This window comes from Procambarus clarkii, chromosome 68 (assembly GCF_040958095.1).
Source record: "Procambarus clarkii isolate CNS0578487 chromosome 68, FALCON_Pclarkii_2.0, whole genome shotgun sequence".
In the NCBI taxonomy this organism is placed as follows: domain Eukaryota; kingdom Metazoa; phylum Arthropoda; class Malacostraca; order Decapoda; family Cambaridae; genus Procambarus; species Procambarus clarkii.
In genome coordinates, this window is record NC_091217.1 from 17,579,945 (window position 1) to 17,599,148 (window position 19,204).

The 19,204-nt window shown below is 48.3% G+C and overlaps 1 protein-coding gene across 1 annotated transcript in view; it reads left to right on the forward strand.

Moving 5' to 3' along the window:
* LOC123774662 (kielin/chordin-like protein) overlaps positions 1 to 17,836 on the forward strand; it is a 28,932-nt gene extending 11,096 nt beyond the window's left edge. Inside the window, exons 3-7 of the mRNA XM_069310988.1 lie at positions 9,550 to 9,666; positions 9,746 to 9,841; positions 13,095 to 13,268; positions 14,928 to 16,513; positions 17,691 to 17,836. Of these exons, the coding sequence (XP_069167089.1) occupies positions 9,550 to 9,666; positions 9,746 to 9,841; positions 13,095 to 13,268; positions 14,928 to 15,038 (498 nt within the window). The 3' untranslated portion in view covers positions 15,039 to 16,513; positions 17,691 to 17,836. The remainder of the gene's footprint in view (positions 1 to 9,549; positions 9,667 to 9,745; positions 9,842 to 13,094; positions 13,269 to 14,927; positions 16,514 to 17,690) is intronic.
* The last annotated feature ends 1,368 nt before the right edge of the window (positions 17,837 to 19,204 follow it).

Here is a 19,204-nt window from a genome sequence, read left to right on the forward strand (position 1 = left end):
TGAGAGGGGGGGGGGGATAATGCAATCACGTTCAGGGAGAGTGAGTTGATGCCTGTGTTGGAGGGTGATGAGTGGGGGGGGGGGGTCCATGGAGCAAGTACAGGTGTGGGAGGAGGGTTGGGCTGAGAAGTGAAAAGCCTCCAGTAATGGGAGAACAGTCACCACCAGTGAGAAGCCTCCAGTAATGGGAGAACAGTCACCATCAGAGAGAAGCCTCCAGTAATGGGACAACAGTCACCATCAGGGAGAAGCCTCCAGTAATGGGAGAACAGTCACCACCAGTGAGAAGCCTCCAGTAATGGGAGAACAGTCACCACCAGTGAGAAGCCTCCAGTAATGGGAGAACAGTCACCATCAGAGAGAAGCCTCCAGTAATGGGACAACAGTCACCATCAGGGAGAAGCCTCCAGTAATGGGAGAACAGTCACCATCAGAGAGAAGCCTCCAGTAATGGAACAACAGTCACCATCAGAGAGAAGCCTCCAGTAATGGAACAACAGTCACCATCAGAGAGAAGCCTCCAGTAATGGGAGAACAGTCACCATCAGAGAGAAGCCTCCAGTAATGGGAGAACAGTCACCATCAGAGAGAAGCTTCCATTAATGGGAGAACAGTCACCATCAGAGAGAAGCCTCCAGTAATGGAACAACAGTCACCATCAGAGAGAAGCCTCCAGTAATGGGAGAACAGTCACCATCAGAGAGAAGCCTCCAGTAATGGGAGAACAGTCACCATCAGAGAGAAGCCTCCAGTAATGGGACAACAGTCACCATCAGAGAGAAGCCTCCAGTAATGGGAGAACAGTCACCATCAGAGAGAAGCCTCCAGTAATGGAACAACAGTCACCATCAGAGAGAAGCCTCCAGTAATGGGAGAACAGTCACCATCAGAGAGAAGCCTCCAGTAATGGGAGAACAGTCACCATCAGAGAGAAGCCTCCAGTAATGGGACAACAGTCACCATCAGAGAGAAGCCTCCAGTAATGGGAGAACAGTCACCATCAGAGAGAAGCCTCCAGTAATGGAACAACAGTCACCATCAGAGAGAAGCCTCCAGTAATGGAACAACAGTCACCATCAGAGAGAAGCCTCCAGTAATGGGAGAACAGTCACCATCAGAGAGAAGCCTCCAGTAATGGAACAACACTCACCATCAGAGAGAAGCCTCCAGTAATGGAACAACAGTCACCATCAGAGAGAAGCCTCCAGTAATGGAACAACAGTCACCATCAGAGAGAAGCCTCCAGTAATGGGAGAACAGTCACCATCAGAGAGAAGCCTCCAGTAATGGAACAACAGTCACCATCAGAGAGAAGCCTCCAGTAATGGGAGAACAGTCACCATCAGAGAGAAGCCTCCAGTAATGGGAGAACAGTCACCATCAGAGAGAAGCCTTCAGTAATGGAACAACAGTCACCATCAGAGAGAAGCCTCCAGTAATGGGAGAACAGTCACCATCAGAGAGAAGCCTCCAGTAATGGGAGAACAGTCACCATCAGAGAGAAGCCTCCAGTAATGGGAGAACAGTCACCATCAGAGAGAAGCCTCCAGTAATGGGAGAACAGTCACCATCAGAGAGAAGCCTCCAGTAATGGGAGAACAGTCACCATCAGAGAGAAGCCTCCAGTAATGGGACAACAGTCACCATCAGAGAGAAGCCTCCAGTAATGGGAGAACAGTCACCATCAGAGAGAAGCCTCCAGTAATGGAACAACAGTCACCATCAGAGAGAAGCCTCCAGTAATGGAACAACAGTCACCATCAGAGAGAAGCCTCCAGTAATGGAACAACAGTCACCATCAGAGAGAAGCCTCCAGTAATGGAACAACAGTCACCATCAGAGAGAAGCCTCCAGTAATGGAACAACAGTCACCATCAGAGAGAAGCCTCCAGTAATGGAACAACAGTCACCATCAGAGAGAAGCCTCCAGTAATGGAACAACAGTCACCATCAGAGAGAAGCCTCCAGTAATGGAACAACAGTCACCATCAGAGAGAAGCCTCCAGTAATGGAACAACAGTCACCATCAGAGAGAAGCCTCCAGTAATGGAACAACAGTCACCATCAGAGAGAAGCCTCCAGTAATGGGAGAACAGTCACCATCAGAGAGAAGCCTCCAGTAATGGGAGAACAGTCACCATCAGAGAGAAGCCTCCAGTAATGGGAGAACAGTCACCATCAGAGAGAAGCCTCCAGTAATGGGAGAACAGTCACCATCAGAGAGAAGCCTCCAGTAATGGGAGAACAGTCACCATCAGAGAGAAGCCTCCAGTAATGGGAGAACAGTCACCATCAGAGAGAAGCCTCCAGTAATGGGAGAACAGTCACCATCAGAGAGAAGCCTCCAGTAATGGGAGAACAGTCACCATCAGAGAGAAGCCTCCAGTAATGGGAGAACAGTCATCAACTTTTTCTTAACACAGGGTAGTGAAATGTGGGTTAAAAGTACCCAAGAGTTTAGACTATGGAACCTTTTGGGCGAATTTTTTAGTAAAATCTTCACTGTATTTATTCACTCCGGTGACCTTTAGTGTAGTGCAACAGAAGTTTGTCAGTGTGGGGTACTACCCACAGGGTCATGTATGACTACCCACAGGGCCATGTATGACTACCCACAGGGCCATGTATGACTACCCACAGGGCCATGTATGACTACCCACAGGGTCATGTATGACTACCCACAGGGCCATGTATGACTACCCACAGGGCCATGTATGACTACCCACAGGGTCATGTATGACTACCCACAGGGCCATGTATGACTACCCACAGGGCCATGTATGACTACCCACAGGACCATGTATGACTACCCACAGGACCATGTATGACTACCCACAGGGCCATGTATAACTACCTACAGGACCATGTATGACTACCTACATGGCCATGTATAACTACCCACAGGGCCATGTATAACTACCCACAGGACCATGTATGACTACCCACAGGACCATGTATGACTACCCACAGGGTCATGTATGACTACCCACAGGGCCATGTATGACTACCCACAGGACCATGTATGACTACCTACAGGACCATGTATGACTACCCACAGGGCCATGTATGACTACCCACAGGGCCATGTATGACTACCCACAGGGCCATGTATGACTACCTACAGGGCCATGTATGACTACCTACAGGGCCATGTATGACAACCAACAGGGCCATGTATAACTACCCACAGGACCATGTATGACTACCTACAGGACCATGTATGACAACCAACAGGACCATGTATAACTACCCACAGGGCCATGTATAACTACCTACAGGACCATGTATGACTACCCACAGGGCCATGTATGACTACCCACAGGGCCATGTATGACTACCTACAGGGCCATGTATGACTACCCACAGGACCATGTATGACTACCCACAGGACCATGTATGACTACCCACAGGACCATGTATGACTACCCACAGGACCATGTATGACTACCCACAGGGCCATGTATAACTACCTACAGGACCATGTATGACTACCTACATGGCCATGTATAACTACCCACAGGGCCATGTATAACTACCCACAGGACCATGTATGACTACCTACAGGGCCATGTATAACTACCTACAGGACCATGTATGACTACCCACAGGGCCATGTATGACTACCTACAGGGCCATGTATGACTACCTACAGGATCATGTATGACTACCTACAGGGCCATGTATGACTACCTACAGGGCCATGTATGACTACCTACAGGGCCATGTATAACTACCTACAGGGCCATGTATAACTACCTACAGGACCATGTATGACTACCTACAGGGCCATATATGACTACCCACAGGGCCATGTATGACTACCTACAGGGCCATGTATGACTACCTACAGGACCATGTATGACTACCCACAGGATCATGTATGACTACCCACAGGATCATGTATGACTACCTACAGGGCCATGTATGACTACCTACAGGACCATGTATGACTACCTACAGGACCATGTATGACTACCTACAGGACCATGTATGACTACCTACAGGACCATGTATGACTACCCACAGGATCATGTATGACTACCTACAGGGCCATGTATAACTACCTACAGGACCATGTATGACTACCCACTGAATGTTATATTTGATAAATGTTATCTAAACCTTATCTAAGACACTAGTGTCATTAGTTCGTTCACCCTTGCACATTTGACCATTTATCTTGACTTAAACACTTGACATTCACAATACGAAACAATACGCAATAAGTCGCAATAGAGTGAGAGAGGCGGCCACGTGAAGGATGACGGCATTTGGTCACATTAACGAGGCTGGCTGGTGTTTAATAAATATATAAACGAGTGAATGGTGAATACATTTTTGTATGATGAATAAATGAATAAATTAAAACGCTCGGCCACTGGATATTTCACATTATTAATAGAATAAAATTCCTTATTAAACAGGAAGTTAGACCCGATATATCAAGTGATATGCGTGATGTCAGCCCCGGTGGTGGTTGTCAGCCCCGGTGGTGGTTGTCAGCCCCGGTGGTGGTTGTCAGCCCCGGTGGTAGTTGTCAGCCCCGGTGGTGGTTGTCAGCCCCGGTGGTAGTTGTCAGCCCCGGTGGTGGTTGTCAGCCCCGGTGGTGGTTGTCAGCCCCGGTGGTGGTTGTCAGCCCCGGTGGTGGTTGTCAGCCCCGGTGGTGGTTGTCAGCCCCGGTGGTGGTTGTCAGCCCCGGTGGTGGTTGTCAGCCCCGGTGGTAGTTGTCAGCCCCGGTGGTAGTTGTCAGCCTCGGTGGTAGTTGTCAGCCCCGGTGGTAGTTGTCAGCCCCGGTGGTAGTTGTCAGCCCCGGTGGTAGTTGTCAGCCCCGGTGGTAGTTGTCAGCCTCGGTGGTAGTTGTCAGCCCCGGTGGTAGTTGTCAGCCCCGGTGGTAGTTGTCAGCCCCGGTGGTAGTTGTCAGCCCCGGTGGTGGTTGTCAACCCCGGTGGTGGTTGTCAGCCCCGGTGGTAGTTGTCAGCCCCGGTGGTAGTTGTCAGCCCCGGTGGTAGTTGTCAGCCCCGGTGGTAGTTGTCAGCCCCGGTGGTAGTTGTCAGCCCCGGTGGTAGTTGTCAGCCCCGGTGGTGGTTGTCAGCCCCGGTGGTAGTTGTCAGCCCCGGTGGTAGTTCTCAGCCCCGGTGGTAGTTGTCAGCCCCGGTGGTGGTTGTCAGCCCCGGTGGTGGTTGTCAGCCCCGGTGGTAGTTGTCAGCCCCGGTGGTGGTTGTCAGCCCCGGTGGTGGTTGTCAGCCCCGGTGGTAGTTGTCAGCCCCGGTTATGGTGGCCGTCAGCCCCGGTTATGGTGGCCGTCAGCCCCGGTTATGGTGGCCGTCAGCCCCGGTGGTGGTTGTCAGCCCCGGTGGTGGTTGTCAGCCCCGGTGGTAGTTGTCAGCCCCGGTGGTAGTTGTCAGCCCCGGTTATGGTGGCCGTCAGCCCCGGTTATGGTGGCCGTCAGCCCCGGTTATGGTGGCAGTCCCGGTGGCTTTCCGTAACATAGGAAATGTTACCAAAAGTTGTACATGTTTAGATGGAAATAATCCCTAAAGTTGATTGTGACTACATAATGACATGTCTTGGTAAGTTTACCACAAACTGTAGTGTAACTGTTACTAGTGCTAGTGGTATAGTGACTATTTATTTAATAAACGAAGAACAATGAAGTGATAAATTGAAATTGAAATAAGTTTATTGAGGTAAAATACACACAAAGGGATGAGGTAGCTCAAGCTATTCTCACCCCGTTCAGTACATCGTGTTAATACATACATAGACACACATCACAAACAATAAACATATTACCGAACATTCTGAGAACCTTCTGAATGAAGTGAGAGTTCATTTAATGTATAAAGAATTCCTAGAGAGTATCCTTCTTACATAAAGACCCCAGGGAGGATATTATTGATGAATCAGAATATTCTTTGTAGTTTCAAGATGTCATGAGAATATCATTTGTAGCAGAAAGATGTCTTAGGAAGTATAAATGTTAATTAAAATGATCTTAGAATGTGTTATTGCTGTGTAAAGACGTCTTGGAGAGATTCTTTAACGATCGAAGATGTTTAGAGAGAATCCTTCTTACGTAAATATGACACAGAGAGAGTGTTTTAATGCTTGAGGAGTATTCTTAATGTTTCCGAGATTACCTTTGGTAACATTGATGTCTTTGAGATTATTTTTGCTGTCTCCAAGTGTATTCTTAATGTCTCTTGAATGTAACATTGATGACTCGATTAGTTTTTTTGATGCCTTTGATTGCAACCTTGATGTCTTTAAGAATGTCTTTAATGACTCTGAGTGCATCATTGATGTGTCTGAAATTATCTCTGATGTCTCTGAGAATAACGTTTGATGGCATAAATAGTATACTTAATGTCTTTGTTATAGGAGCATAAAGATGACACAAGAGTTTCATCTGACGAGTAAAGATGTCTCGGAGAGCATCTTTAGTTTAGAAATATTATGAAGAAATTACCTTTGTCTATTTTCAATTGAGTGAAGAGTGATTTTAGTTAAGAAATATTAAGAAAAGATTGTTTCAGTAAATTTGTTACTGCATAAAGTGTAGTTTTGTTTAAGAACAGTGTTGATAAGGAATATTACGTTGATAAAGAAATTGAATGACATAGTTGATTGCAAATAAAACTTGGTAAATGACTAAAATAAATACTTTGTAATAATTTGTAAATAACTAAATAATGTGTAAATATGTAAATTTGAAAAACTAAATAATTTGTAAATAACTAAATAACTTGCAAATAACTAAATAACTTGTAAATAACTAAATAATTTGTAAATAACTTGTAAATAACTAATTTGTAAATAGGTCAATGAATTGTAACTAAATTTGTTAGTGTAACAGATATACAGTTGAAAATAGATAACAGTGAACTATTTACTGAATGCCAGAAACAGTTGTACATTTTGCTTTAAAAAAACACAGGAACTTGTAAGACTATGAAAAGATAAGATGATCATGTGGGTGAACATGAGTTGAACATGCAGAGAACATGAAAACATAAAAAAATATACAGAGTAAACAAAGAATGAAGAACGAAGTTGGGAAGAACATGCTAAGAACATTCTGAGAAGGTGTAAGAACTGCCTGAGAACACGATTAATGTGTGTAAGAAATTTTAAGAACTTTCTGAGAACGTGTAAGAATATTCTGAGAACAAGAATAACGTGTAACAAGTTGTACAGAGAACATGTGAAAATTTGAAGAACATGGAGAGAACACACAAATATGGAAAGAATATGGAAAGAATATGTCAAGAGTAGAGAGAGAGAGATGTTGACTAGACCACACACTAGAAAGTGAAGGGACGACGAAGTTTCGGTCCGTCCTGGACCATTTTCAACACTTCAGCCACGTTATTGTGACTCCTCGTCTGCATAGAGAGATGTTGCGTATTTACACTCGAGGATTGTTGTTGTTATAGATTCAACTAAGAACAAGTTCCAAGTAGTACAGGCTATGGTGAGCCCGTAGCTTACCTGGCACAGGAGCGGGGCAAGTAGCACGGGCTATGGTGAGCCCGTAGCTTACCTGGCACAGGAGCGGGGCAAGTAGCACGGGCTATGGTGAGCCCGTAGCTTACCTGGCACAGGTGCCGTGCTGTGTCAGTACTCTCGAGAACTGACACAATGTGGTAAGATTAGTGGTAATAGATGCTATTGAAGTTCTTGAGGAGCAGAGTTGAGAAGGGGATCTGGGGAGGGGGGGTGGAGTTTGGGAAGATAAGGGCGTGGGGACTGGGGGAAGTAGGGGGTGAGGGAGGGGGAAGAGATAAGGGTGCAGGGTTGCGTGTGACGGGGGGGGGGAGGGAGTGGGTGTGGCGCCGGTGAGATGATTAAGGGGGAGGTAGTTGTGGTGGGGGGGGGGGGATAGGGGGGGGGAAGGGGAAATATATGGGGGGCTGGGAGCTATGGGGTGAGGGGGGTAGGGGGTAGCTTGGGGTGGTTGATAAAGGAGGAGATAAGGGAGCGAACGAATGCGGAAGGACATGAAGGGAGGGAGGGATAAGGAATGTGTGACAGGTTATCTTCACAGGAGTATTGAGGATAAGGTTAAGACTTGTGTTTTACTTTGATAGCGTGACAGGCAGGAGCTGGTCTATTGTTGTTGTTGTTCTGGAACACTACGTGTTGGTTAACACTGAACTAAGTCGGTGGACAAAAGTTAGATCTTGGTAACACTGTTTTCTTTTCTTATTAAGTCTGAATTACACCAGTTTTAAATTATGTGAGGATTGTACTGTTATTAGCGAAGTTACGGGAGTGAACTAAGGCGGAGGACAGGAGACACAGCTCGGTTACTGCTTTGATCCCATTTACTACGTCCGAAATGCAACGGTTTTAAATCTCAGGGAAAATTATCTATTAATAACGAAGTTGTAGGAGTAAACTGAGGCGCGGGACGGGAGCTGAAACTCGGTAACACTCTTGATCATATTTACTGCGTCCGAAATATAACTGTTTTAAATCTAAGGGAAATTGGTCTGTTATTAGCGAAGTAGTATGACTAGACTAAGATTGGGGACGGGAGCTGAAACTCCATAACGCTTTGATCATATTTACTACGTCAGAAATATAGCAGTGATAAATTTCAGGGGATTTGGTTAGATACTAACAAAGTTACGAGTGATCTAAGGCAGGGACAAGAGCCGGAGCTCGGTATCTGGTTTGATCTATTTTACTACGTCTGAAATATGACTGTTTTAAATTGGGCTAAAATTTGGCAACTAGTAGCAAAACTATACATATTAACGTATAATGCCAGGTCCAAGAACTAACATCTGATACTAGGAAATACTTTCTTTTAAAATACTTCCTAAAGACCGTAGAGTTTATTTTTCTTTATTAGAACTCTTTACGGCCACAACGAGGACTGAAACTCTGACAAAATTGTACCCCGTTTCAAACGGGGTACAGCATAGCGTGTATATTTTCTAGATAAGAATTCAATAACAAACTTCTATGAATATAGTCTCTGAAAATGGGAACTCTGTGAACCTCTTGAAAAGGGTTGAGGCGCATCACGGGACTCTGAACACTCGACCCCTGAGAGGGGCGGCGGCTTAGCGCACAGTGTTGACACAACCAAAATGTCCGAGCTAAGGTGTCGTCCCCACTACCCACACCTGCTGGTCCCTGGTGTGGTGCTACATACCTGCAGGTTCCTGGTGTGGTGCAACACTCTAGGGGTAGTGGCAGCAGGTGGCGGGGGTAGTGGCAGCAGGTGGCGGGGGTAGTGGCAGCAGGTGGCGGGTGTAGTGGCAGCAGGTGGCAGGTGTAGTGGCAGCAGGTGGCAGGTGTAGTGGTGGCTGGTGTAGTGGCAGCAGGTGGTGGCAGGTGTAGTGGTGGCAGGTGTAGTGGCAGCAGGTGGCAGGTGTAGTGGCAGCAGGTGGCAGGTGTAGTGGTGGCAGGTGTAGTGGCAGCAGGTGGTGGCAGGTGTAGTGGTGGCAGGTGTAGTGGCAGCAGGTGGCAGGTGTTAGTGGTGGCTGGTGTAGTGGTGGCAGGTGTACCCCGGACTAACCACTACCTCCCCCACAGATCGCCTCCACGCTGCACGATCAACTGAGTCTGTACTTCGTGTACAAGCAGCACAAGAAGACCATCGGCTCCCTCATCTCCATCAACCTCCCGGGCAAGATCAAACCTTTCCTCCAGGTTAGTAACCACACACACACACACACACACACACACACACACACACACACACAGTCACTAAGAGTGTTGTCTGTTACAGGTAATCTCCAACCTCAAGTCTCAGCATCTCAACTTCTTCTACCACATCAAGGAGGACGCCAAGACCCACCAGGCCTCCTTCAAGCTCCCGGATAAGGTAGGTTGTGCCACCACCACCACTCTGCACGCCCTGCCCGACTACCCCACCAGTCTTAAGCCCCCGGGGTAGTAACCCCAACCCGCCTGGGTGGGGGTTTAATCTATTTTATTATTACACAACAAATTAAGTTTACATTTAAATATAAATAGCAAAGGTAAGGCAGTCAAAAGGTTTTTTTTTAATCCGCTTGGATTTTTTTAAATTAAAAAATCCAACCCGGGTGTTAATTTTGGATGGTTCCTACTGTACACCTTGTTACCCGCACTGCACACTGTAATCCTCACTCCACACTCATACAATATGCTCCATAATCCACACTACCCACTTCATAATCCCCCCACTACCCACTTCATAATCCCCCCACTACCCACTTCATAATCCCCCCACTACCCACTTCATAATCCCCACTACCTACCTACCTATCTATACCCACCTACCGTCTCGCCCGCCTAATGCCCAAACCTTAATCTTACATCCCTATCCACCATCTTGCCTATTAGTCCATCCACTCATATACTTAACTTCCCATATCTCTACCTTCCTACCTACTGACCTAACCTCCTACCTACAAACCTACCGACCTATAGGAAAGGTTACCTGTACGAAAGTATAGGGCACCGTCTTCCCTATCAACGCGCATACCCACCTACCTATCAACCTACCCACGTAAGACTGTGTCAGAACGTCTATGGTCGGTGTAGCTGTCAATATATTTCGGTGTTGTTGCATGTGTGTGTGTGTAGAGAGAAAGTGTAATTAAGAATCGCTATTTCACCAGCTACTTGCCTTTCCAAGTAGCATATTTCTTAAATTTTTTAATGTTCAAATTGTACTATTTCTGCTTTGATAATATATCTGTTTTTCTTTTGCATGAGTTATCGCTGTCTGTTTAATGTTTAACTCCCTGTTTCCGTGTTCTTTGATGGTGTGGGAGGCGGTGGCTATTATATATTAATGTGGGCTGGCATATAGGCAGGCAGGGAGGGAATTGTCAGGAGAAAGCGCCAAGCCATTACGACTATATAGCACTGGGAAGGGGGTCAGGATAAGGATTTGGTATGGGACGGGGGGAAGGAATGGTGTCCAACCACATGGACGGTCGGGGATTGGTCGCCGACCTGCATGAAGCGACCTCTCTGGCGTATTCCATCTTATCTTTGTGTGTGTGGTGTGTGTGTGTGTGTGTGTGTGTGTGTGTGTGTGTGTGTGTGTGTGGTGTGTGTGGTGTGTGTGGTGTGTACTCACCTATTTGTACTCACCTATTTGTGCTTGCGGGGGTTGAGCTTTGGCTCTTTGGTCCCGCCTCTCAACTGTCAATCAACTGGTGTACAGATTCCTGAGCCTACTGGGCTCCATCATATCTACATTTAAAACTGTGTATGGAGTCAGCCTCCACCACATCACTGCCTAATGCATTCCATCCGTTAACTACTCTGACACTGAAAAAGTTCCTTCTAACGTCTCTGTGGCTCATGTGAGTACTCAGTTTCCACCTGTGTCCCCTTGTTCGCGTCCCACCAGTGTTGAATAGTTTATCCTTGTTTACCCGGTCGATTCCTCTGAGGATTTTGTAGGTTGTGATCATGTCTCCCCTTACTCTTCTGTCTTCCAGTGTCGTAAGGTGCATTTCCCGCAGCCTTTCCTCGTAACTCATGCCTCTTAGTTTTGGGACTAGTCTAGTGGCGTACCTTTGGACTTTTTCCAGCTTCGTCTTGTGCTTGACAAGGTACGGGCTCCATGCTGGGGCCGCATACTCCAGGATTGGTCTTACATATGTGGTGTACAAGATTCTGAATGATTCCTTACACAGGTTCCTGAACGCTGTTCTGATGTTAGCCAGCCTCGCATATGCCGCAGACGTTATTCTTTTTATGTGGGCTTCAGGAGACAGGTTTGGTGTGATATCAACTCCTAGATCTTTCTCTCTGTTCGTTTCATTAAGTACTTCATCTCCTATTCTGTATCCTGTGTTTGGCCTCCTATTTCCACCACCTAGTTTCATTACTTTGCATTTACTCGGGTTGAACTTCAACAGCCATTTGTTGGACCATTCACTCAGTCTGTCTAGGTCATCTTGTAGCCTCCTGCTATCGTCCTCAGTTTCAATCCTCCTCATAATTTTTGCATCATCGGCAAACATTGAGAGAAACGATTCTATACCCTCTGGAAGATCATTTACATATATCAGAAACAGTATAGGTCCAAGGACTGACCCCTGCGGTACTCCACTCGTAACGTCTCGCCAATCTGAGACCTCACCCCTCACACTGACTCGTTGTCTCCTGTTACTTAGGTACTCCTGTATCCAACGGAGTACCTTCCCTTTCACTCCAGCCTGCATCTCCAGTTTTTTTCACTAGCCTCTTGTGTGGCACTGTGTCAAAGGCTTTCTGACAATCCAAAAATATGCAGTCTGCCCACCTTTCTCTTTCTTGCCTTATTTTTGTTGCCTGGTCGTAGAATTCAAGTAACCCTGTGAGACAGGACCTGCCATCCCTGAATCCATGTTGATGCTGTGTTACAAAGTTCTTTCGCTCCAGATGTTCCACTAGCTTTCTTCGCACAATCTTCTCCATCAACTTGCATGGTATGCAGGTTAGGGACACTGGTCTGTAATTCAGTGCCTCCTGTCTATCCCCTTTCTTGTATATCGGGACTACGTTAGCTGCTTTCCAAATTTCTGCAGTTCCCCTGTTGCCAGTGATTTGTTATACACCATGGAGAGTGGGAGGCACAGTTCTTCTGCTCCTTCCTTTAGTATCCAAGGGGAGATTCCATCTGGACCTATAGCCTTTGTCACATCCAATTCTAGTAAACACTTCCTTACTTCCCCGCTGGTAATCTCAAACTCTTCCAGTGGTTCCTGGTTAGCTATTCCCTCTCTTATCTCTGGGATTTCTCCTTGCTCTAAGGTGAAGACCTCCTGGAATTTCTTATTCAGTTCCTCACACACTTCCTTGTCGTTTGTTGTGAATCCTTCTGCCCCTAACCTTAATTTCATAACCTGTTCCTTTACTGTTGTTTTTCTCCTGATGTGGCTATGCAGCAATTTAGGCTGAGTCTTTGCCTTGCTTGCGATGTCATTTTCGTATTGTCTTTCTGCCTCTCTTCTCATCCTAACATATTCATTCCTATTCATTCCTGTGTGTGTGTGTGTGTGTGTGTGTGTGTAGGCGCATGTAGGGTTGGCCTAACTTATGTAGTGTGGTTGCGTCCCGAGGTTGGTTGCTCATGTGCTGGCCTGCGACAGGTCGGGTGGACGTGGACGCGACTGTTGATCAGCGTCAACCAGACAGACGTGCGCGTGTGGGTCAACTGCGCCGACTACGACAAGCAGCGGCTGGCCGGCCACATCGACCTCCAGATCCCCGAGAGCGGTCTTATCTATTTTCGCCAGGAGCCCGGACTTAAGAACAAGCTGATCGTGAGTACCAGCGGGACTTTTTGGTCTTGGGAGCCACAGAGTCATGGTGGGACTCTGTGGTCTTGGGGGCCCAAGAGCCATGGTGGGACTCTGTGGTCTTGGGGGCCCTAGAGCCATGGTTGGACTCTGTGGTCTTGGGAGCCACAGAGTCATGGTGGGACTCTTACAGTGGTCCGGGTTCTTCACCATGTGTGGTGTAGCGTGGTGAGTGACTCACACGGAGGACAGGTGTATGTTCTCTGATCAAAGGAGCAGTGTTGAATGTTTATATTCACATATATCATATATTATGCTGGCAGGCAATGGTTTTTGTTGCCTTATGTTTTAAATGCTTGTATTTTTTTGATTGAGAATAGGCATAGCAGGTTTATTCATATTGAATTATTTGTGATGAGTTTCATAATGCATTTATTTTTTTCATTATATAAATTTTTTGGTGATACAAGCCCTTTCTGTTTTTGTCTGTGTGTGTCTCTCTCTGTCTCTGTCTCTCTCTGTCTCTCTCTCTGTCTCTCTCTCTGTCTCTCTCTCTGTCTCTCTCTCTGTCTCTCTCTCTGTCTCTCTCTCTGTCTCTCTCTCTGTCTCTCTCTCTGTCTCTCTCTCTGTCTCTCTCTCTGTCTCTCTCTCTGTCTCTCTCTTTCTGTCTCTCTCTTTCTGTCTCTCTCTCTGTCTCTCTCTTTCTGTCTCTCTCTTTCTGTCTCTCTCTTTCTGTCTCTCTCTTTCTGTCTCTCTCTTTCTGTCTCTCTCTTTCTGTCTCTCTCTTTCTGTCTCTCTCTTTCTGTCTCTCTCTTTCTGTCTCTCTCTTTCTGTCTCTCTCTTTCTGTCTCTCTCTTTCTGTCTCTCTCTTTCTGTCTCTCTCTTTCTGTCTCTCTCTTTCTGTCTCTCTCTTTCTGTCTCTCTCTTTCTGTCTCTCTCTTTCTGTCTCTCTCTTTCTGTCTCTCTCTTTCTGTCTCTCTTTCTGTCTCTCTTTCTGTCTCTCTCTCTCTGTCTCTCTCTCTCTGTCTCTCTCTCTCTGTCTCTCTCTCTCTGTCTCTCTCTTTCTGTCTCTCTCTTTCTGTCTCTCTCTTTCTGTCTCTCTCTTTCTGTCTCTCTCTTTCTGTCTCTCTCTTTCTGTCTCTCTCTTTCTGTCTCTCTCTTTCTGTCTCTCTCTTTCTGTCTCTCTCTTTCTGTCTCTCTCTTTCTGTCTCTCTCTTTCTGTCTCTCTCTCTCTGTCTCTCTCTCTCTGTCTCTCTCTCTCTCTCTCTCTCTCTCTCTCTCTCTCTCTCTCTCTCTCTCTCTCTGTCTCTCTCTCTCTGTCTCTCTCTCTCTGTCTCTCTCTCTGTCTCTCTCTCTCTCTCTCTCTCTGTCTCTCTCTGTCTCTCTCTCTGTCTCTCTCTGTCTCTCTCTCTGTCTCTCTCTCTGTCTCTCTCTGTCTCTCTCTCTGTCTCTCTCTCTGTCTCTCTCTCTGTCTCTCTCTCTGTCTCTCTCTCTGTCTCTCTCTCTGTCTCTCTCTCTGTCTCTCTCTCTGTCTCTCTCTCTGTCTCTCTCTCTCTGTCTCTCTCTCTCTGTCTCTCTCTGTCTGTCTCTCTCTCTGTCTCTCCCTCTCCCCTCTGAGCTAGTCACCTGCCGCTCCACACACACAGTGGACCTGCGCACCAGTAACGAGTGTATGTGTTCCAGGGGAGCATCCAGATGGCCAAGCTGATGAACTACAGCGAGAACGACCGCGTGTGGAACTGCTCCTACGACTCCCAGTTCGGTCCAGGTTGGCGTCCTCCTCTCATTGGCTAACTGGCTGGGGGCGCCGCCCTCCGCCCTGCCCCTCCTACACCCCAGGACGCTAACTCACCCACCTTGCACTCCTGCCTACTCTCCCGCCTAACATCAGCATGCCCGCCTGCCCCGCCACACCTAACTCGGCCCGTCAACTTATGAGGACTGGTTAAACCGGCTCAGCCAGCAGGTTAACTGGCCTGGGCCCGATACTGCTCTCCTCCACAGCTAACTCGCCCACTAACCCACCCATATGACGCCACAAATGGGCTCTTCCGTGAGGAATTAACCCGCGTCTGGAAGAAACAAACTTGAAGCATGTTGTACAGTTGACTAAAGAGAGGCGTCCACGGCACTGTCCATGAGGCGTGAGGCTCCTCACTTGGCGCAGGTAACAGGTGGTCATGGGTCAGTGTGTCTTGTACCGAGGTGAAGGGTCATGCAGCGTGACCCGGGGACCACACCATCACTTCCTTGGGGGAGGCATGAAGGCAGGACGCTCTCCTGCCTTCATGCAGGCGTGTGACCTGCCCGGGACACCCACTCCTGCCTGTCTCAGACGGGCTGCCACCTGTCTTATACACGTCCCAACCCGTCTTACACGTCCCAACCCATCTTACACGTCCCAGCCCGTCTTAAAGCTCTGCTACAACTTCCGGTTGTTTGATAACATCTTATGATAATGTTATGTTAGTGAGAGAATACAAGAGTATTCATATTGTAATAGTGTAAGTGTCGTACTAGAGAGTTATGACCAGGTGACACACCAGGAGGACCAGGTGACACACCAGGAGGGCCAGGTGACACACCAGGAGGGCCAGGTGACACACCAGGAGGGCCAGGTGACACACCAGGAGGGCCAGGTGACACACCAGGAGGACCAGGTGACACACCAGGAGGACCAGGTGACACACCAGGAGGACCAGGTGACACACCAGGAGGACCAGGTGACACACCAGGAGGACCAGGTGACACACCAGGAGGACCAGGTGACACACCAGGAGGACCAGGTGACACACCAGGAGGACCAGGTGACACACCAGGAGGACCAGGTGACACACCAGGAGGACCAGGTGACACACCAGGAGGACCAGGTGACACACCAGGAGGACCAGGTGACACACCAGGAGGACCAGGTGACACACCAGGAGGACCAGGTGACACACCAGGAGGACCAGGTGACACACCAGGAGGACCAGGTGACACACCAGGAGGACCAGGTGACACACCAGGAGGACCAGGTGACACACCAGGAGGACCAGGTGACACACCAGGAGGACCAGGTGACACACCAGGAGGACCAGGTGACACACCAGGAGGACCAGGTGACACACCAGGAGGACCAGGTGACACACCAGGAGGACCAGGTGACACACCAGGAGGACCAGGTGACACACCAGGAGGACCAGGTGACACACCAGGAGGACCAGGTGACACACCAGGAGGACCAGGTGACACACCAGGAGGACCAGGTGACACAACAGGAGGACCAGGTGACACACCAGGAGGACCAGGTGACACACCAGGAGGACCAGTTGACACACCAGGAGGACCAGGTGACACACCAGGTGACACACTAGGAGGACCAGGTGTTACGGCCCTACTGGGTCGCAATCGGGTTCTTTTCTGGTGTTATTAGAATTCGGGAATCCGGCCCCAAGTTAGTAGTGGCTTTCAAGGGGTGTGTTCCGTAACGCAAAGTTAAATTAAAGGGGAAGGGATACAAATGCTCGGATTTATATATATAATCACCACCACCATAAATAAATATATAAACAGTCACATGGGGGTTATAAATACACAAATGTACAATGACTTGTCTTCCTCCGAAGACTCAGGATGCTCCACGGTGCTCATGATGAGTAGCCCTGGTTCTCTTCTTCGGCCCACGATGAATCCTCTTTAATTCTCTCGGTGAATCTACCCTGGCCACAGGCCAGCCAAATCACAGTCCCACTGTGTGCTCCATCGCGGAGGCCTTCAACCACAATCCAGCCTGTAGCTGGCAGGTTCCGATCAGCTCCGCTGTGTAGGCCACTCCACGACCGATACTAGGGTTGCGAGCCCTAGGCAGGAGCCTCGTGTGATTCCGCTGATCACTCTCCTCTCTCGGCACCACAGTGGCTAGTCTCTTCCACCAGCCAGCCCCGGATAAGGCGATTCCTGATACTGCCACGTCACAGGCAGGCTAACGCTCTCAGCAGTGTTCGTCTGGGGGTGACTCACAGCTTCTTCAGCAAACTCATGGAGAGACCTTGGCTGCCTTGGGTAGACTGATCCATCGTCCAATACAGCAGTCCCAGGTCGACTCTGTAATCAGACACGTCATTAGTACTAGGGACGCTCTAGGGCACCTCACTTAGAGGCTTAGACACAAACGTCCACCTATCTGCTCCATAGATGGCGTTGCTGTCTAAGCGCCACCTCACCAGAGGTCAGCAGCGGCTATGTTATGAGCTGATTAAGACGGGAATCCAGCCCCTGTGGCCGGTATATCCCGTCCTCACTAGATGGCGTCGTCCATTTGGAGGGGGTTTCGGGAGCGGACTCACAGATGGCGTTGTCGTCACTGCTCCGTGCTACGACGCTGGACTCTGGTCCGTAACACCAGGTGACACGAGGAGGACTAGGTGACACCAGGAGGACCAAGTGACACACCAGGAGGACCAGGTGACACACTTTAAAGTGAGTGACATAATTTACCGTTTGAGAGATGATATATGTAATAGAAACAAAATGTAACTTGCTTTTAGAGCGGTAACACAGAAATTGGCACAATATGTATAACAAAGATAATAAAGCAATTTGAAGGAGAACCGATGTCAAGTACTCGTCCCATTGTGTGTGTTCACTCGCTGATAATATTGTAGGTGTTGGTTAATTATTTAGACTTTGGTTAAAGTTGTACATAAACTGTGGCATTGGTGGACTTTGTTGACATTTGTATGGTCGTGTTGATCACATGTTGCACGGGCTTGACCCAGGCCCCAGGGGCCCGTGACGGGCTTGACACAGGCCCAGGCTGCAGGGGCCTGTGACGGGCTTGACCCAGGTCGCAGGGGCCCGTGACGGGCATGACCCAGGCCGCAGGGGCCCGTGATGGGCTTGACCCAGGCCGCAGGGGCCCGTGATGAGCTTGTTCCGTGTGAGTATTGACCGTAGTGGTGGTAGAGGGTTACCTGTGTGTGATGTGAGGAGGGTGGTGTGGGGGCCCACTCCTGCCTGGTGGTGAACCTTACCATCACCACTATTTCCGCCACCATCACCATCACTGGTTCTTCCGCCACAACCACCATCACTGTTACTTCCGCAACAACCACTGTTACTTCCACCACACCCAACACCACAACTACCACTACCACCACCACTGTTACTTCCACCACACCCAACACCACAACTACCACTACCACTGCTACTTCCACCACCACTGTTACTTCCACCACACCCACCACCACAACTACCACTACCTTCACAACCACCACCACTGCTACTTCCACCACAACCACCACCACTGCTACTTCCACCACAACCACCACCACTGCTACTTCCACCACAACCACCACCACTGCTACTTCCACCACAACCACCACCACTGCTACTTCCACCACAACCACCACCACTGCTACTTCCACCACAACCACCACCACTGCTACTTCCACCACAACCACCACCCACTACTACTACCACCACAACCACCAGAACAACCACTAATACCACCACCACAACCACCGCAACAATTTAGTTTTTGTCCTTTGGCATTGGGAGGGGTAGTAGTAAGGGTTTTGCTCTAGCTCCGGGGCCCAACCCCACAGCCACAAGGCATCAGTTACCTAGTGAGCTTAAAAACATATTACAACACTAAGATACAAAAAAAATACATGTGGCTAAGATGGTCATATCGGAAAACACAAAAAAATATATAATAAACACAAATACAATAAAGATTCAGGCATGCTAAATGAAAGAAAGAAATATGTGTGACTAGCAGACCATAATTACTCAGGCGTGTACGCATGGAAAACACCGTGGGAAGTGACACGCTCGACTAAGCCACTCCCAGGATCGGTCAAGCGAAGCGAACTGAGGGAAAATAACCAACCAATGCGACTATAGAACACTGGGAAGGGCAAGCCACCCACCATCACCGAAACAGCCACAGGGCAAGTTACCCCAAGATGACATCT